This window comes from Notolepis coatsorum (assembly GCF_963971535.1).
Source record: "Notolepis coatsorum genome assembly, chromosome: 3".
In the NCBI taxonomy this organism is placed as follows: Eukaryota; Metazoa; Chordata; class Actinopteri; order Aulopiformes; family Paralepididae; genus Notolepis; species Notolepis coatsorum.
The window spans coordinates 175314795-175333540 of record NC_140167.1 but is presented as its reverse complement, the minus strand read 5'-3'; the positions used below and the strand labels follow the sequence as shown (position 1 = coordinate 175333540).

The 18746-nt window shown below is 42.6% G+C and overlaps 1 protein-coding gene across 1 annotated transcript; it reads right to left on the bottom strand.

The window, feature by feature from the left end:
• Positions 1–103: 103 nt before the first annotated feature.
• hspd1 (heat shock 60 protein 1) lies at positions 104–18705 on the bottom strand. Its single transcript, XM_084309616.1, has 11 exons — positions 18589–18705; positions 16741–16919; positions 16117–16452; positions 15813–15908; positions 15564–15657; positions 14971–15139; positions 6049–6148; positions 4236–4481; positions 2466–2640; positions 2165–2343; positions 104–1713 (listed from the first exon to the last, which is right to left on the bottom strand). Exons 2-11 carry the CDS (start codon positions 16915–16917, stop codon positions 1552–1554), a joined length of 1734 nt encoding a protein of 577 aa, XP_084165742.1. The 5' UTR covers positions 16918–16919; positions 18589–18705; the 3' UTR covers positions 104–1551.
• Between the last annotated feature and the right edge of the window lie 41 nt (positions 18706–18746).

Here is an 18746-nt window from a genome sequence, read left to right as displayed (position 1 = left end):
TAAAGCAGTTCATGTCTCAATGAGTTTGATATTTTCCAGTTCATGGGTTTTGATGACAATGGTGAGAATATATTATATAGTATAACCATTAAAGACCAAAGCGTATCAGAACATTTGGTTTTATTAAATTAAAAAGAAAATAATCACAATGTCTACATCATACAAAACAGAACTTGAATGATCACTGTTGCTTGCAATGGAATATACTGGAAAGAATCACTGTTTTATTTTCTGCAAAGTAGCACGGTGTGGCATTTCTCTGGCTTGCGTGGCCGTCGGTGGCACCCGGGTAAGTAGTAGTACACAGAGCGATGTTACACGTCTGTGCCGTGTTGCATAAATGAAGTTTGACAAGCACGAACACACCAAAAGGGTTTCACATTTAAACTCGAGTTCGAGACCTTGGAAATGGCTCAAACTGCTATGTAACTGGAGCCCCCACAACCAGTCCCAACTCCCCCCTCCCTCCACGAGGAAAGAATGCAACTGTAGCACATTATTCAGCCGACCCTGCTCTTTTAAATGGCATTCAAGACGACAGTCGACAAAAGGACTACGGATATATTCAATGAGATTGGAAAAAGAAACTCCCCCAGACACTGCTCAGCGGGTGGCAAATAATCTTCTGAACGACCCTTCCTCCAATCGTGAGGTCAGATACAAAGTTGGAAGGAGTAGGACACCAGATGAATAAGTATAGAATCGGTATCGATGTCACTTCAGAGAGAAAAGTCACAGAAAATGCGTGTACTCTGCAAGAAAATTGGTTTAATTAACAATTGTAAAAGGTAAGGTTTTAACTTTTGACCACCTCAGAATATTAACTGGGTACAACCATGACGGATATATAAAAAGAAAGATAGATGACAGGAAATTAACAAGACATTATAAACAAAAATAACTGACAGCAACACATTCCTGGCCAGGTTTCCTTTCAAGATCAACCCTTCCTCCCCCTATTGTAATGATCTAGATCATCGTTAATATGTATATTGACTATTAGTTAACCCTAACAGTCATATGTATAACTCCATGTACAGAATAGCTGTTTTTTTTTAACATTACTACTTCGATGGGAATATCAAAATGTCATCGCCGGCATTCGCATTATTCTTACTGTCGACCATTTTACATCATGAACTGGACGAGCGTTGCACGCATGTCGATGAATCTAACGAAATCAGATGGGTGGGGGGGGGCTGTAAGGGTTATAGGGTGCAGATGTAAACGGTGTGGTGTAGTGTCCTGGCCCGGCTGGGCTCCCACCCATATGGGTAATGAGCAGGTTGGATGTAATGGGGGAGGGGGACGGAGAGGCACTGGGTCGGGCGAAGCTGGCTCCTCCAGAGACCGGGGGAGGGAGAGAAGAGTCAGATTCGTCAGTATGGTAGTGGGGGATCATCCATCCGCAGCTCTCGACAAACTCTGGGCCGGTCAGTTTGGGCAGGTTTTGGTGGAGGGGGTGGGGTGGGGTTTCCGGTTGTCCCTCTGCCACCCTAAGCACCACCATGCTGCCCATTATAGTCTGTACAGCAACTTGAGCAGGATTGTTTAGAAACCACCCATGCCACCCATTCCTCCCATGCCGCCCATCCCGCCCATGCCCCCGCCTGGCATCTCCTTCTCATCCTTGGGGATCTCCGTGACCACGGCCTCGGCTGTGAACAGCAGGGAGGCGACTCCCGCGGCGTCTAGTAGTGCCGTCCTCACCACCTGCAAGGGGAGACGGAATGACTAGGAGTCACCTCAATGCATTTCTGAGTTATGCCACAATAAAATTGGCAGCAAATAGCTTTTGAGGCATAAATCAACCAGATAATAAAAATAAAAAGATATACATACATAATATAAATGTTGATAAGGAAAATACTTTATTGTTCAAACACAACTTTACTGCCAACAAAGCATCAGTACAGGTGTTCTCACTGTAGCCTCTAGCTGAATAACTAAACAGAAACTCTCACTCCATCCAATGGAGAGCATCGTAAATACTGACGTAGGAGGGGTACCAAATAACAACATTCAATATATACCATAATTACTGGTGTATAAGTGAATACTAAATAACAACTTAACACAAAAGGTTTAGCTTGTCATGGTAGCAATTCAATGTGTTGCAGTACACACCATCTCCCTATGTCTGGTGTGTGTGTGTGCACTGTACCTTGGTGGGGTCGATGATGCCCTTCTCCACCATGTTGACGTACTCTCCCAGCATGGCGTCGTAGCCCAGCTCAGCTCCTCCCTGCAGGATTCTCTCCACCACTAGCGAACCGTCCACACCAGCGTTCTTAGCGATGGTCATGGCTGGGATACGCAGTGATCGCCTGATGATGTCGAAACCTAATAACAGGAGAGGAAAATTAACGTCATCCATTTTATCATTATTCGAACGAAAGAATCCTCTGAAAATTGTGTGTTCCTGTTGGCCTCTGGTTCTGGGCTCTTCTGCGCGGCCTACTCACCGATCTGCTGGTCGTTGTTGGCGGGCGTGAGGGCGTCCAGGCAAGGGATGCAGCGCAGCAGGGCACAGCCACCCCCGGGCACGATGCCCTCCTCCACGGCCGCCCGCGTGGCGTTCAGAGCGTCCGTCACGCGGTCCTTCTTCTCGTTCACCTCCACGTCGCTCGTCCCTCCGATCTGAAACAGAACCACCAGTCACTCATCTTTCTTCTTCTGGTATCGGATAACGGTGGCCACGGGACCAAGGGCCATATTGGGAAAAACTAGCAGGATAAGGAGAATCGTTCACATGAGTACAAGCATCACATTTGGCAAGAAGGTTATTTTGAGTCTACGGCATCCAACATGGCTGTCATTTTTCAAGGTGGCTGCCATCAATACCATTTCCATCATAGAATATGAGAGCAGGCATATTTCAGCTATTTGTGTTTAAGTAGATGTTTTTCACCATGAGTAAGAAAAATATGCAAGAATAAAACCTTGCTAAAACACTTTAATCTCATTAACCGTGAAAATCCCATGATGGCTACACTAAGACATTTTCTTTTTCTCAAATCTACACAAGTATGGCATGTTGTACTTAAATTGTACTACAATTATCAGCTCAATATGGTGCACACTGGAGTTCAGCAAATAGTCAGAGAACTCATGTTTGAGATACAATTTCACAGTCATAACCTAATTTACCTTTGACCAATTAAGTAATGTGATTGGTAAAGATATCATCGAGACATGAAACTTAATCTTGGTAATGAATGAATGAATTATCTTAATCTAAATACAACTCTTTTTATGCACTGAAATGACCAGCTGGTTGAAGGGTTGGTCATTAACAATGTATGTCACGTTTTCCAAGTATAGTAGTGGAGTTGGCCTCCAGCGTGGTGCGACTCAAGGGTGCAGGGTCATGGCATTCAACTTCTCTGCTCTCACTTCTAGGAAGTAAGAGTACTCCTTACCAGTTCCAAGGTCGGCTGACATAATTACAATTCTACTATGCCAACAATCGAATAATGTAACCGATACCAGCATTGCAGGGCTTTCCCTAAAGAATGGTATAGGGGTGGAGCGCCACCATGTGATTTTTATTTTTATTTTTCAATTATATATATTTTCTTTTTCTTTTGCAGTGAAAGCTTGGGGCCAGCTTAGCTCTGTCCTCTGTCCAACCGTGTGTGAATTTCTGTCCAACCGTGTGTGAATTTCCATGTTCAATGGTAAACTACTGTGCAACCACTCTACTTAAATAAATAACTTATTTGGAACATAACCTTGTGTTTGCCATTTTATTGATGTGATGTTTATTATGTTTTTAAGTTGCAGGAAATTACAGCAAATGTCTTTTAATGACATTATTTCCTCCCGCACAGACCCCCGGCCCCCTAGTTGCGACTTTATAAAGATTATTTGACTATTTATTCTAACGTATAATATAACCGATAGGGCACACAGACTCCCATCTGCACCTTTGTTTAAACAGTTTATTTGTCTCATATTTCTATATTCAGTTAATTATATTGTTTATTCACTCATATTTTTATATTCAGATCAAGTCGTGTAGCCTATATTTATGTCTTTCTACCGTTACGCCATACCTGTACCTCCCACATGCTGCTATGACACCCGAGATGATGTTGATGGGTAGAGTCCATTCTTACCACAATCCATACAAGCTCTGGGTAGTTAGCCACAAACCAGTGCAAGGTCAATAGGGCTGTTCCCAGAAATCACAACCATCCCTTCAAAAAGACCTAGAAGCCGGCCCCGCTCACCTTGAGGACGGCCACTCCGTCAGACAGCTTGGCCAGCCTCTCGTTGAGCTTCTCCTTCTCGTAGTCGCTGGTGGTGTCCTCCAGCTGCTCGGCGATCTCCAGCTGCCGCTTCTCAATGGCCGCTGGGCTGCCTCCCCCCTTCAGCAGCATGGTGTCGTCCTTGGTCACCAGCACCTCACCCACCTTGCCGAAGTCGTGAGCCTGGATGTCCTCCAGAGCCACGTCCACCGTATCGTCGCCAAAGACCTGCGGAAGACGGGAACAGTTTAATCTCCGCGTCCTCCCGCCACGTCATGTCACCGGAGAGAAACCGAGAGGCAACTCTCCCGAGCTACTTCCATCACCAGCACTGGGAATAATAAGCAGACCCGAGACTCTACTAAATGAATGGAATAGAGTAATCCTTTTTTAAAGGATTTGTTATATTTTGGGTGCATACGGATGATGACCCAGATATAACCAGTTTTTTTTTTACTATAAGTTTACACTGCTGCCGTTTTTAACTGTCCTGTGTTTTATGCATGTATTTTATTCTATTATATGCACCATTAGTGGCAAGTAGAATTGTGTTGTAAACTATACAATGACAAATAAAGGCCGATTCTGATCCTGACCCTAACAAGGGTAAGCTAGGCTAACGATTTGGCTAGTTTTGACACCAAATTCAGAAGATATTTTATTTACAATATTGATAAACATTCGATATTTAAGCCGTTTATTGCTATTGCACATGTCAATTCTGCTAATGACGTGAATAACATGCGTTCAGTTTTCAGTGAGGACATCGACTCCTGTTGGTTCTCATCCGAGTGCCCATAAAAATAAAAATGTTCCTCACTTGAAAGAACACGCCAACATTTTGGGAAATTAGCTTAGTCTTCTCCAGAGAGAGACAAGAAGATGGATACCAGTTTCCTCTCTGTGCGTTCAGTAGAAAGCTATCTGGCTGCACGTTAGCCTAGCTTAGCACAATGAAGGAAGTGGCCGGTTAGCCTAGGCATTGTCCAACTAACACCTCTCCCGAAGGCTAACCGGCACCGTCCGCTTCCATTTATTGTGCTAAGCTAGGCTAACGTGCAGCCAGATAGCTTTCTACTGAACGCACAGAGATGAAACTGGTATCCATCTTCTTGTCTCTCTGGAGAAGACGATAAGCTAATTTCCCAAAATGTTGGCGTGTTCCTTTAAGCCTGAATGTATAGAGTTGGTGTGAAGCGGTGCAGGGGTAAGGCTAAGAGAATCATCAAGGACTCCAGCCACCCGAACAACTGCTGCGGTCAGGCAAGCGATACCGGATTCTCAAGGAGAGCACAGAAAGACTCAGAAGAAGCTTCTATCCCCAGGCCATCAGGCTGCTCAACGAACAATAAACACTATACAACAACCATCAAATGCACACAGCACACACACACACTCACTTTAAACAAACACACTGCAGCACCCACTCTCCACACTTTAGATCACCTAAACACTCTTTATATTTATTGATAAAGGATTTGCACTACAACTCGTACACCTTACTGTAAATTGCACCTCATCCCATTTCTGCTTTGCACTATATAGTATTGTATATTAGTACACTGCATAGTATATTATATGGTAACTCAGTTACGTCTATTCTGCATCGAACATTGTACATACGTCTACTGAACACTGACCTCATTTTTTACTTCTAATTTACATGCTATACTATGTTATTTCGTACTTAACTTGTCTAGCACAGTCTCTGGAGCGTAACAGTAAGAAGCATTTTGTATAAAAGTATGACAACTATTAAAGAAACTTGAACTTGAAACTTGAAGAGTGGACTCACGGTGCCCCCGGTGGCGATGGCTATGTCAATCAGCTGGTTCTTCCTGTTGTCTCCAAAGCCTGGGGCCTTGACTGCCACCACCTGGAGTCCAACCTTCAGCCTGCACACACAGTGGGTGGCCGTTACCGCACACTCTAATAACGTTATAATAGCCATACAGAAAATAATATCTTCATGCGAGAGCCTCAAGGTTTTTAGAGCAGCATATCAAATGAAAGACATAACAGGTTATTCTCCTAGGTGTTTTTAAAATAACATTATCCACTACCTACAGTAGTGTTGTCAAAAATATCGAAGTATCGATACATATCGATACTGAATATTTAAAATGGTTTCGATACTCATTTCCCGAAATACCGATACTTTCTGCAGTATCGGTACCAGCTGGCGAGTGTTCTATCGCAAGTTGTTGACGCGCTGTTCAGAGCACGCTTGCCCCTCCGCCTCCTCCGAGTCCAGCCCTCCCCCTCACAGAGCCGTCTTCAGTTTGTAAACAAACATTTTAGCTGAAGATGGCAAATGCAGAGCCTCCGCAACTTGTGCTTGTGGATAAAGAAAACAGCAGAAGTGCTGTTTGGAGGTACTTCGGATTTGAAGTAAACAACGAAGGACAAGCTAAAGATGCACCAATGCTATTTGCAAGCGGTGTTACAGAGCCAACGTGGATCTCCATAAAGAGATGAAAGAGGTTCGTGACAGCTGCTCTTTCAACGTCACTGTGACTGAAGCATTAAACCATTAACTCTAGTTTAATACATGATACGTTGTCTACAGATGGCGCATAATATCAACAGCTGATTCGTTGTTAGTAACGTTACAGCTTTCAGCTAACGTTAGCTACTGCTAGCCGTTAGCTCCGTTAGCTTAGCTTAGCTGGCCACATTTATAATTACTGCATGGAAACGGAGTAACGTTAACGTTTAAACGTTATGTCGAGGTCATACAATACTACAGTCGACATAAGGTTAACGTTACCCCGTTTCCATGAAGTGTTTAAATAGCAGCAATCTTGTTGAAAATGTAACGTTACTCTAAATGCTCCGAGCATAGCCCCTCTCTCTCTCTCTCTCTCTCTCTCGTTATCTTTAAGGTCGCTTTCACATATAGTTTTGGTGGACTCGGTGCGGTTCTGGTGGTGAAGTTGCAACATTGTTGCATTCTTCATTTGGTTCGCCTGCGTTCACATAGAGAAATCTGTCCACGCACCGAGACCTTCTGAACAATGTCACGCGGTCGAAAAGGGCGCTTGTCTATTGGACAGTGGAAATGTGTGTGTGGCTGCAAGCCGTGTGTGCGCGCGCGTGTGTGGACTGTCTGCGAGCTCTCAAGATCAGCGGAGCGAGTTTTGACATGGCATTGATCCATTGTTCTATTGAAGCACATTACCACCATCCTCTCGCTAAACAACTTGTAGACCAATAATAATAATAGTATTGACGTGGCATTGATCCATTATTAATGCCGTGCGCCTCGGTAATAATAAGCCGCGTTTTTCTTCCTTCTTCCCAAGATGCACAGTTAGATATATAGATAGATAGAGAGATTAGATGTAGTGTGCTTGTTTTGCAGTGAGTGCTGCAAGCAGTGGTAATAATAATCACTTCCTATATTTGGTCCGCTGAAGCCGAACCGAGACCTACGTTTTCAGGCGGACTAGAGTTCGCCTGCTTGGTCCGCGGACCGAGTTCGACGCGCATTCACACAGACCCGAAAAACCGGACTATCGAATTCTGGTCCGAAAGTCCGGACCAAACAGCCCCTGTGTGAAAGCGACCTAAATAAAAATCGAAACTGTTACTAACTGTAATACAAACAGTTCAGTTGCAACACAGATTACAGTGTTTACATCTGTCTGCTTGAGAAAATACCATGTTCTGCATCTGCAATTAAAATGATTGAAGTGAGATGAACAGTTATTTTTAAATGTGTGATCTAAAGATAAACAAAGGGTTTTAAAAGTGTTATTTTATCTTCTCTTATAGTACCAGAGATAAGCTGAGGAGAATCAACCAGCAACAAAAGCTAAATTTGTTAAAGATATATATATATTTTTTTGTATCGAATTAGTATCGAAGTATCGATACTTTTCAAGGTATCGTATCGAAGTCGAAATTCCAGTATCGTGACAACACTAACCTACAGTACACTTCTCATTCAAATCTGTTATAGCACTATAAACAATATTCTTATCAAGTTGTGATCATTACAAGCCATTCTGCAGAGAATCAAAAGAGTATGACATTAGCCAACATCCTGACCCCAAGGACCAAGCACTGAACCTCTGCTGCCCCCACTCTCTGGAACTCTGCCCCCATCAGAGACAGTCAGTTAGGGTACCTTGTGTATGCTGCATCTTGTGTATTAGGGCTGAGCCCAAACGTTCGGACCTTCATTCGTTACGTTGGCATTCGAGTTCTAAATCACCATTCGAATTTTTTTATTTAATAATTTTATTTTTTATTTTTTTTTAATATGTTTTTTATGCATCTATTCATTCTTCACAGTTGCAGATAAAGATTAGGCTACACTAATATAGTATTAAAAACTGAAGTTAACCGTTTCGTATATATACACACACGTGATTGGGCGCCATCCTTAACACATTCATGGCCATTTGAATCAGTCTAAAATCACTGTAGACGGCCAGCATTTCTAAAAAGACAGTCCGTGGGGCTGTTTGTAGAGCTAAATCTATACTTTATAGTATTGCTATCTGTCCATTCTCATTGTCAATTGAGACCATAAACCGTCCCTTCAAAATGGCTAAAAGAAAAAAAGAATTAATCAATACGTTCTCATTTTATAGCGTCTTGAATATAAGCGTTAACCTGTTCTCCCCCACAGGGTCGGTACCGACCCTTTTTGACATTATGATCATAGGCATATCTTTATGAGTGATGAAAATAATTTGCGATTTTAAAATCAACCGTTTTCAAGTATTAACATCACTACTATGTCACAATAGCATGTAGAATGTAAAACGTTAGGTTGGCAATAGGTTAATAGTGTCCTTATATCGTTTTAAGTTTTCGATATGCGAGAGTCTATCCAAGCCGGAACCGGAAATGAAAATGTTGAACCATGGGATTTGTAGTTTTTTTGCAGCCATTTTGTAGAGGAGATTCATAGCTGTCGGCCAGCGTTGAAATTTCTCCGATCTACACTTCCTGTCACATACTATGGTGGTTCAAAGTTCAGCGTTCTGAATGAATCATATCAATAATTGTTATGATTCGCGATAAGCCACAAAAGGTAACGTTTGACAAATATTGAAACGCAGTCAGTTTCTCCTTACTATTGTTAGCATGTAGGAACAATTAGATCTGAAATTAGTTTCAAAACGGTTACACTGTGGGGGAAATAAAAAAGTACAGTCGATTACAGTAAATATCAGTATCTGTTATTATGCACGCCTGGTGATACTAAATCCAAATTGAACTCGGGCATTTGAAAGATACTATATGTATATATAAATGTATAAGCATATATTCTATAATAATATTTCAAATTGCATTGGTCCGGATGGGAGAATTCAGTACTGTATATACAGAACCTTCGGTTTTATCATCTTCCCTTTTAATTTCCTTAGATCTTTTGTACACATGATCTCAAGAGGGTACTGAACGAGGTCAGTGGCAGTTTTTTAAGTCTGGTCATTAATATCATGGTGTTATTCACGGTCAAAGATTAAAAGAAAAATCATAATTCATATTTTCCTTCGTTTCATCACAATTTAAGCAAGCCTAGTAATAGACACAATATTTCTGACATTCACTGAGGTCTATAGATGTACCTAGATAACAAGAATATGCAAATAGCCCTTGTAGAAGTGGAGCAATATTCCATTTACCTAGGTATACATTTTATGCAGATTTTCACCTGGGGTGGAACAGGTGTTAAGGGATTTCGGCTGGGATATTTCCTGGAACGCGAGATACAGGGCTAATAGCTAGCTACTAACGTTAAATCCAATGGCATTTCGGATATACAGAAGCTACAGTTAAAACTCAAACTGCATATGATCGGTATGATGGTCCACCACGAATGCATGAAAGGGGGGGGGCGGGGGACGTCGTTTCTGATTATTGATTACCAATAACCGCGTTAGCCTCATTCGTTGATCGGGTGGATGGCTATCAAAACAAGCCCTGATCAGCATGTAATTTACATGAAAAAGATACTTACCGTGGGCCGGTTGGATCGCCCAGAGCATTTCTCAGTTATCGATCGCCATCTGGTAGATCTATATGTCCATTGGCTGATGATATATTCCTTTACTGCATAGTGAATTCGGCATCGCAAAAGGTATTCCAAGCTACTATGCTGCACATCCAGAATCCAGCTAACTGGAAACTATTGAAAAAAAAAAAAAAAAAAATAGTGCACCGTTCTGCCACAGGGCACACTGCATTATCGAGACAGCGGCCCTAAGAGGATCTGGCCGGTAATGAACTTTTCAGAATTCGAAGAGGAGGGTAGATCTGCAGTGCAGCTCGGTGACATCCGAGTAGGTTAATACAATGGAATAAAAGCCAAAACAACCTTGCCACGGACATGTCCGTGGTTGGTCCTCAACCGTTGGATTCGAAACACTTATTTATGCGTGGCCCGCCCGGAATGTGTTAAAAAGCCAACCACGTATATATATATATACACACACACACACGTTGTAAACTCGGAGCTGTATTTTGAGCTGTATTTTGGCTGGAAACGGCATATCGGGAATCCGAAAGTGCAGTACCGGCCAGATCCTGGTATTGGCGCTGTCTTGATAATGCAGTTTCCCCTGTTGCAGACCGGGTGTCACTTTTTTTTCGCTCCGGGTTAGCTTTTCCGTTAGCCTAAAGCTATGGCTTTACCAGATCGCCTGGAATACTTTTTGCAACGCCGAATTCAGTAAAGAAATATAGCATCAGCCAATGGACATATCGATCTACCAGATGGCGATCAAATAACTGGGAAATTCTTTTTGGAATCCAACCGGCCACAGGTAAGAGCGATTTGATGTCAATTTCAGTTTGATCGGGCCTTGTTCTCATAGCCATCCACCCGGTCAGCGTATGATGTTGCAATAACGGATGCAGTTATTGGTAATCAATAATCAGAAACGACTTCCCCCACCCCCCTTTCATGCATTCATGGTGGAACATGATAACGATCATATGCATTTTGATTTTTAACTCTAGCTTGTGTAGGGCCGAAACGCTAGCTTTGCGCTATATAGTTCATATTCACGCTATAAAACGGGAACGTATTGATGAAGAAATTATTTCTTTATGGCATATTGAAGGGACGGTTTATACTGACACATAGCAATCATATAAAATATAGATTTAGCTCTACAAACAATCTCACGCACAGTGAAAACTTATAATGAAAAGCTAGCCTCAGAGTGGGATTAGACGGGCCCCAATGGCCCCGAATGTGTTAATGAAAGTTATATTCATTAAAGAAAGTTGATTTAATAAAAAAGACTAAAGAAGACTAATTTAATCAGATTAATCACTTTATTCAAATTGAGGATTTAGTTTGAAGATATTAAAATATATATATATATATATATATATATTTTTTAACAAAGGTTCGAACGCCCGTTCGAAACTCAAAAACAGGCTTCGGGACAGCCTTATTGTGTATACAGTTTACTTTACTCATAGTGTTATTGTGTATACAGTTTACTTTACTCATAGTGTATGTATATATATATATTAAGATTCAAATTCGATATTGCCTATATTTATAATAATGTATAATATAACCGTTAGGGCATACAGACCATCTGCAACTTTGTTTACACCGTAAATTTAAATGTTCAGATCTAATTTTATTGCCTATATTAATACCCTGCCCATACCTGTACCTCCCCTCCCCCCCATGCTGCTACGATGCCTGAATTTCCCCTTATCTTTTATCTACTTTGTTTTCCATTATCTTAAGCCTCTTTTCTCCCTCTCCTTTCTGATTTTACTCGTTCCTTTTTCTATGTAAAGTGTCTTTGATAATCGTTAAAAGCGCTTTTAAATTGAATGTATCGTCATTATTATTTAGTAGGGGTGTAACTGTACACAGAAGCCACGGTTCGGTATGTACCTCGGTATTGCGGTCACGGTTCGGTACGATTTCGGTACAACAGGAAACATATTTATAATTATTATTATATATTTATTATTATTAAATATAATAATATTCTATAGGCTTGCCGTAGTAGTCAGTGATACTGGTGTAATTCTGTGTTCAGGCATCCACAGAGTAAATTAATTGCCTACTGCACCTTTAACAACTTAGTTTCACTTATAGAGAGGATTTAACTTCACTTGAAGCAGAGACTGAAGAATACTAAAGAACAGATGACATGGTACACAACAATGGCAGAGGATTATCAATATTTTGGATTTAAACACGGTAGCAGGCAGCAGCAACTGGAGAGGAAGGAGCTCAGATGATCTGGTGGTATGTTGTGCTTTTATTTTTTCTCCAATCAGGGCCCCATTCCCCATACCTGGTTCAACTAAGTCGATCAAAAGTCCCATTATCCAGATTCAATTAACCCGATGTTTGAATCCGGGATGTTCCCGTTCCTCGAAGGTGGATTCAGTCTCGTTCATTTGAACCAGACTTGAGACTCAGGATAATTGCGCGCGGCCGCCTCAGCTGAAAAGACAGCAGGTGTCGATCGCAGAAATCCTGATCTTCTAGCGGCATTGATTGATTGAAAACTTTATTAACAGGGGGAGCTCCAGTAGCTCACCGCATATCTCGGCGCTATTTCTGCGTCGGGGAAAAACCGTGCTCGTCACGGATCTGGGGGACACGAGTTCGATTCCCGGACCCGCCGTCATTTCTCAGAATGTCTTCCCCTGCTCTACATCCCGTTTCAACCTGTTTCTGTCAGTCATACTTGACCAGAAAAGCGATAAACGCTAAAAAATAAAGTAAAAAAAAATAAAAAAATATTATTAACAGATTGCAGAATGGGTACAATGCAGTACGGCTCAATAGCCTCGCCGACAAGTTAAATGCATAATCTATAGGCTAATTTTAAGTCCCTCATTACCCCAATCAATCAGATTATATTTCTTTAAACGTGCCTGCTGGCAGTAGGCTTATGGAATGAATAATCAAATGAGATCTTGCTAGCGAAAATAATTAGTTCAACTCTTTCAGAATAAGGATAAAAACAAGCCCAAATAGTATATCTAATTGATACGAATTATATTATGAGGATATCTGTACTGTATGTGCTTAGGTATTATGTACTATATAAATACATGGTTTCCAAAGAGAGGCTTGGAGGGAGGCTTGCAGTTACACTATTAATCAGGTTTTAATCTGTTTCGGACCTAATCCATACATGCATTGAATTGATTACCCTTTGGTTTATACCAGTGACACCTCATGTTCATCATCAGATAACAGTGCTTGAAAAGAAATGCATTTTCTCAAATTCATTCATCAAAAACGTCAAAGGCTCATTCAATTTATCAAGTCACGTCATCAAATCCATCAAACAGCGCATCTCCTCATATATTTTAATCCCAGTTACAATATCACAATAACGTGTGACACTGTCAGTGACAGTGATACAATTAAATACTCCACAGATTCAGATTCCTCATAATTCATATCCACAATCCGCGCATAGACGCTTCAGCTTGAATGAAACGCATCCGGGTGCTCCGTTAAGCATATTAAACTAATCAGAGCCAAACACTCGATATTTGCAATGATCCGTTTAGTCAGTTATTAAAATAACTGTCGCGAGCGCCGTATCCGTATAAATATGACGTGCATTATATAGGACAAAGAAAATTCAAAGGCTGAATATGATTTATTATCAGCATTTTAGGTAGACCTATTATTTTACATTTCAAACGAAGCACAAAAACATAATTCAGAATGGCATAATGGGATCTAGACTGAGAAATATTTCAGGAAGCGAGCTGGCATTTCTTTGCGGGGGCGTGGCCATGGTTCATCCAGCTAACTGAACTTAACCCTGCCCTCGACCAGGTTAAAACTTTCTGATCTGTTACCATGGCGATTTAGAAAATCCGACGTCGGGGAATGGAAATGTCTGGCTTAAGTCAAGCTATGCTGAAAATTATCCGGCTAACTCAGTTAGTCAGGTACGGGGAACGGGGCCCAGCTGTGAGACTCCGCGGTCCGCCGGAAAAGGTTGACTTGTGTAAGACAGCAGTCAAACATACCGGTAATATCATATAACGCACTCACTTTTTTGTTGGGTATGCCATAAGCGCCAGCCACTTCACCCAGGCGTTGCGCAATGTTTACTCCAGAATATTTTATCTCCAGTTATTTTGTTTCTTTCTTTCTCCCACACGGCCCCATACTTCAGAGTTAGGTTGTTGGAAATGGTGGATCTTTTGGGCATGGTGTAAATGGGCATGGTGCTTGAGCACTGCTGTGTTGTGTGTAACCCGCTCTAGCGTCCCCACCTCCCCGGTTGCGTCGCGTGTGCATCAAACGTTCCACCCATTCATTAAAATCCGAATGCCAGCGTAACGAACGAACGTTTGGGCTCAGCCTTAGTGTGTTCGCGCGTGTGTGTGTCTTTTGGTTAACATTATTGGGCGAACAAGAAAACTAAAGAAAACTGCAAAATTGTAATGACCCTGCTGTGTTAAACATTTAATTAATTAATCATGGTTTTGTTTTAGGGACAAATAGGCTGTAGTAAACAGGAGAGGAGGAGGGGAGAGCCGAGTGCAGTGTCAGTGCGCGCTGTTGTTAATTCTGTCCACTTGTCATCCGAGACGTATTCGGCGTATGGCTGCATGTACCGCACTGTGACGGCCGTACCGTAAATTTGCAGGACGAATACACGTACCGTTACACCCCTATTATTTAGTGTATTGTAAGTCAGGTTCATTGCCCTGCACCATCAGCTGACAGGGTACGTACCTGTTGAGGACCAGGGTACTGAGGGCCTCACCGTCCACATCCTCTGCTATGATGATCAGGGGCTTGCGGCTCTGGTTGGCGATCTCCAGGGCTGGAACGATACTCTGCACGGTGGAGATCTTCTTCATACTCAGCAGCAGGTAGGCATCCTGGAACTCGCACTTCTGGCCTAAGGAGAGAAATGTGGGGGGGGGGGGGCAAGGTAAGCATGGGAATGTATACCAACATGTGAGGGGCAAGAAGGGGGGGAGGGGGGTGGCACCCTCTGGAAATTCTGAGCGTCAAACACTTAACGCTCAACTGAAATTGTTGGTTAATATATAGTTACAGGTAAGAAGGATATATAAATGACCACCTTATTTTCTACCTCTTTTGGGGGGGGGGGGGGGGGGGGGGTCGTCTTTCATATTAGCTATATTTTTTGAGGGAGACTAATTTAACTATTCTCAATATTGAGGGGGGACATACAACCCCCCCCCTAAATCTACACATGTCTGATTACAGTCTGATGGGCTGGTCAAGCTTGGCATATATATAGGTGGCACAGGTGAGACAGGAAGAGGCCATGCTGGAGACAACATGGACACCATTACCTTTGGCTGTATTGATGAAGTAGGGGGAGATGTAGCCACGATCAAACTTCAGACCCTCAATGATCTCAAGCTCATCGTGCAGAGTCTTGCCATCCTGGGAGATCAAATATACAGGATATGTCAGATCACATAAGGGGGATACAAGGACAATAGTTGATGCTTTTTTAAAGTCTTGTATACATTTGCTGATCTAGAGCAGAGAAGTCTCCATTATTCATGATTTTGCAGGTGAAATGCTGAAACCAATACCTTGACAGTGATGACCCCCTTGCGGCCCACTTTCTTCATAGCGTTGGAGATGATGGTGCCAATTTCTACATCTCCATTGGCTGAGATTGTAGCAACCTGAAAGAGGGAGTAGAAATCAATAAATTACACCCAATATAAAAATATATTGTTGCAGACTTGATATATGCATCGATAACCCCTTTGCTATCAACTTATGATGCAGCCAGATGCTGTGATTAATAATCAGTATATTAAGATATTTTTTCCATTCTTGGGAGGTGGGCAAAATAGCCCATCAGAAACAAGCTATGACAACAGTATGTACCTGTGCGATCTCCTCTGGGGTGGTGACTGGTTTGGAGAGCCTCTTCAGCTCCTCAATGACTGCCTCCACTGCCAGCATGACGCCTCGGCGGATCTCGATGGGGTTGGCCCCCTTGCTGATGGTCTCAAAGCCCTCCTTGGCGATGGCGCGAGCCAGCACCGTGGCGGTGGTGGTGCCGTCGCCGGCCTCCTCGTTGGTGTTGTTGGCCACGTCCTGCACCAGCTTGGCACCGATGTTCTTGTACCGGTCCTTCAGGTCGATGCTCTTGGCCACTGTCACGCCGTCCTTGGTCACCTTGGGGCTGCCCCAGCTCTGCTCAATGATGACTGTGCGGCCCTGTAAGAGACGTGGGAGAAGCAGTTGTGCGAGGATGACCAGGGGACACATTATCCTACACCCTAGGCTCTGTTACCCATACTACACGACTCTGAACTATGTTGCCTAGACTTAATTCATACATACCTCCACACCTCTGTACTTAGCTGCATAATCCTTTTACATATCTGACTGTAGATACTATATCTATACAGTATTTGAGTCATCTTGACGTTAAGATTGTCCAGACTAGGAAAGGCCCAATTCAGCAGCAAGCAGAAAGGGGGGGGAAACAAAACATTGCATCACCTTGGGTCCCATGGTAACGGCCACTGCATCAGCCAGAAGATCCACCCCCTGCAACATGAGGGCGCGGGCGTCAGCTCCAAACTTCACCTCTTTGGCGTAGGCTCGTCGTGTGATGTGGGGGGCCAGGGCCCTGCATATAGGCCTCGCCTGACTCATGACTGTCGGTAAACGGAACATGTCTATGGAGAGGAGTGAAGAGAATATTAATATTACATCCTCCTGTAATATTACTAATGAGCCAAGACATGATCAATTCAGATCTACACAGGACATGAATGAATGAATGAAAACTTTATTTAACAGATGGCAGAATGGGTACAATACAGTACGGCTCAATACACACAATTGTTAAGGGGATGCAGACCAGAGAAAGACGTTTGTCTTGTTTACATCAGGGTCCCCCAATATTGTATTGTATTGTACAACATATTGTACTATAAGCAGATCAGAGCAATGGGACTCCCATCATAATGTTGGATACAACATTACATATATCCATCCAATGCAGATTAATGTGATTGGCAGACTTTGTTTGCTAATCTATAATCTCCCCCAGTGGCCCCCACCAGGTGGCACATAAGGACAAATCGGGTCGTGACAATGGCTAACTATACCCTAGTGGTCACTAGTAGCAACTGCAAGAAGTGGAAGCAGCACCGGTAAATGAATTAACTTCAGTGTGATCGACGACGCAACACTCCTCCTGAAATCTCTAGGTCGAAGAGAAGAAGAACAACTGTAACTTGCACAAATACAACACTCTTCTAGAATTCCCAAATGCTGGTCAAATGAGTCAAGGTGGACGAAAGCTAGGCCCATGACTCACACTGAAAATGTGCAATGTTTCATCATCACCCCCTTCAGACGACTGTAGAAGGTATATTAGGCTAAGTGATACTAGCAACTAGCTAGATCACATGACCATGGTGTATCCTTCATCACGCATTATTCACTCCTATGATTGTAATGAATGGAACCACTATGGAATTGAAAATGGGGGACCCTGATGTAAACAAGACTAAAGTCTCTCTGGTCTGCATCCCCTTAACAATTGTGTGTATTGAGCCGTACTGTATTGTACCCATTCTGCAATCTGTTAATAAAGTTCTCATTCATTCATTCACCCTAGCCATAATACGCTAGGCATCGATGTAGTTATGAGTTTTATTTAATATACATCAAAATAAACATGGCGTTGGATTGTATGCATAGAATGAACGTTATAAAGAATATATAGTATATGATTGTATTTTATACACGTTTCCTGACTCACACGTGTGTTCAGGTCGTACCTCGTCACAAGGTCATAACCGCACGACATGTGGGGAACTGCCTCCCCATCGCTGCTGAATGAAACTGCGTGTTTTCTGAGACTATCAGCATGTGGCACGACGCCGTGCACATCGTGTAAATATACCAGTGCATTGGTACACAAATACATGTTTTCTCTTCTTCGCATAATGTATGACAGGGTAGCAGCTGGCCGCGTCGTGAATAATTAAATCGGACTGATGAGTTAAATATACCTTCATCATGATGACATTGACACCCCTAAAGAACAACTGTCACAACAAGGAACATTCAGGATCTGTGACATGTAAAATGTCTAAATCTAACAAGCCAGTGGGCATTAATAAGGTAGCGGCATGTTTGGATGTATGCCCTTGATACCAAGGCATGATAAAAAAAAAAGCCATGTTAGCTCGCTAGCTAGAGAGGTAGCCTCAGTAGGTAATGTGTCACATGCATGAAATAGAACTGCGTTGATGAATGTGTAATATGTTCGTCACAAGACGACGGAGAGCCTGTAGCCAGCTTTGAAAGCATGTATGAAATGGGTGTACTTACTTGTAAAGCTGAAAGGAAAGAAGCCAGGTAGCACAAGTTGCTCGTCTGTGAGCCGGGATGCTAGAAGGTGCAGAGGAGATGATGGCAGTGCGGTGCAGTGAGATCCTGCTATAGGGCCGCACATGGCACCGCATCCGGGTGCTTTTTACCGGTGGACC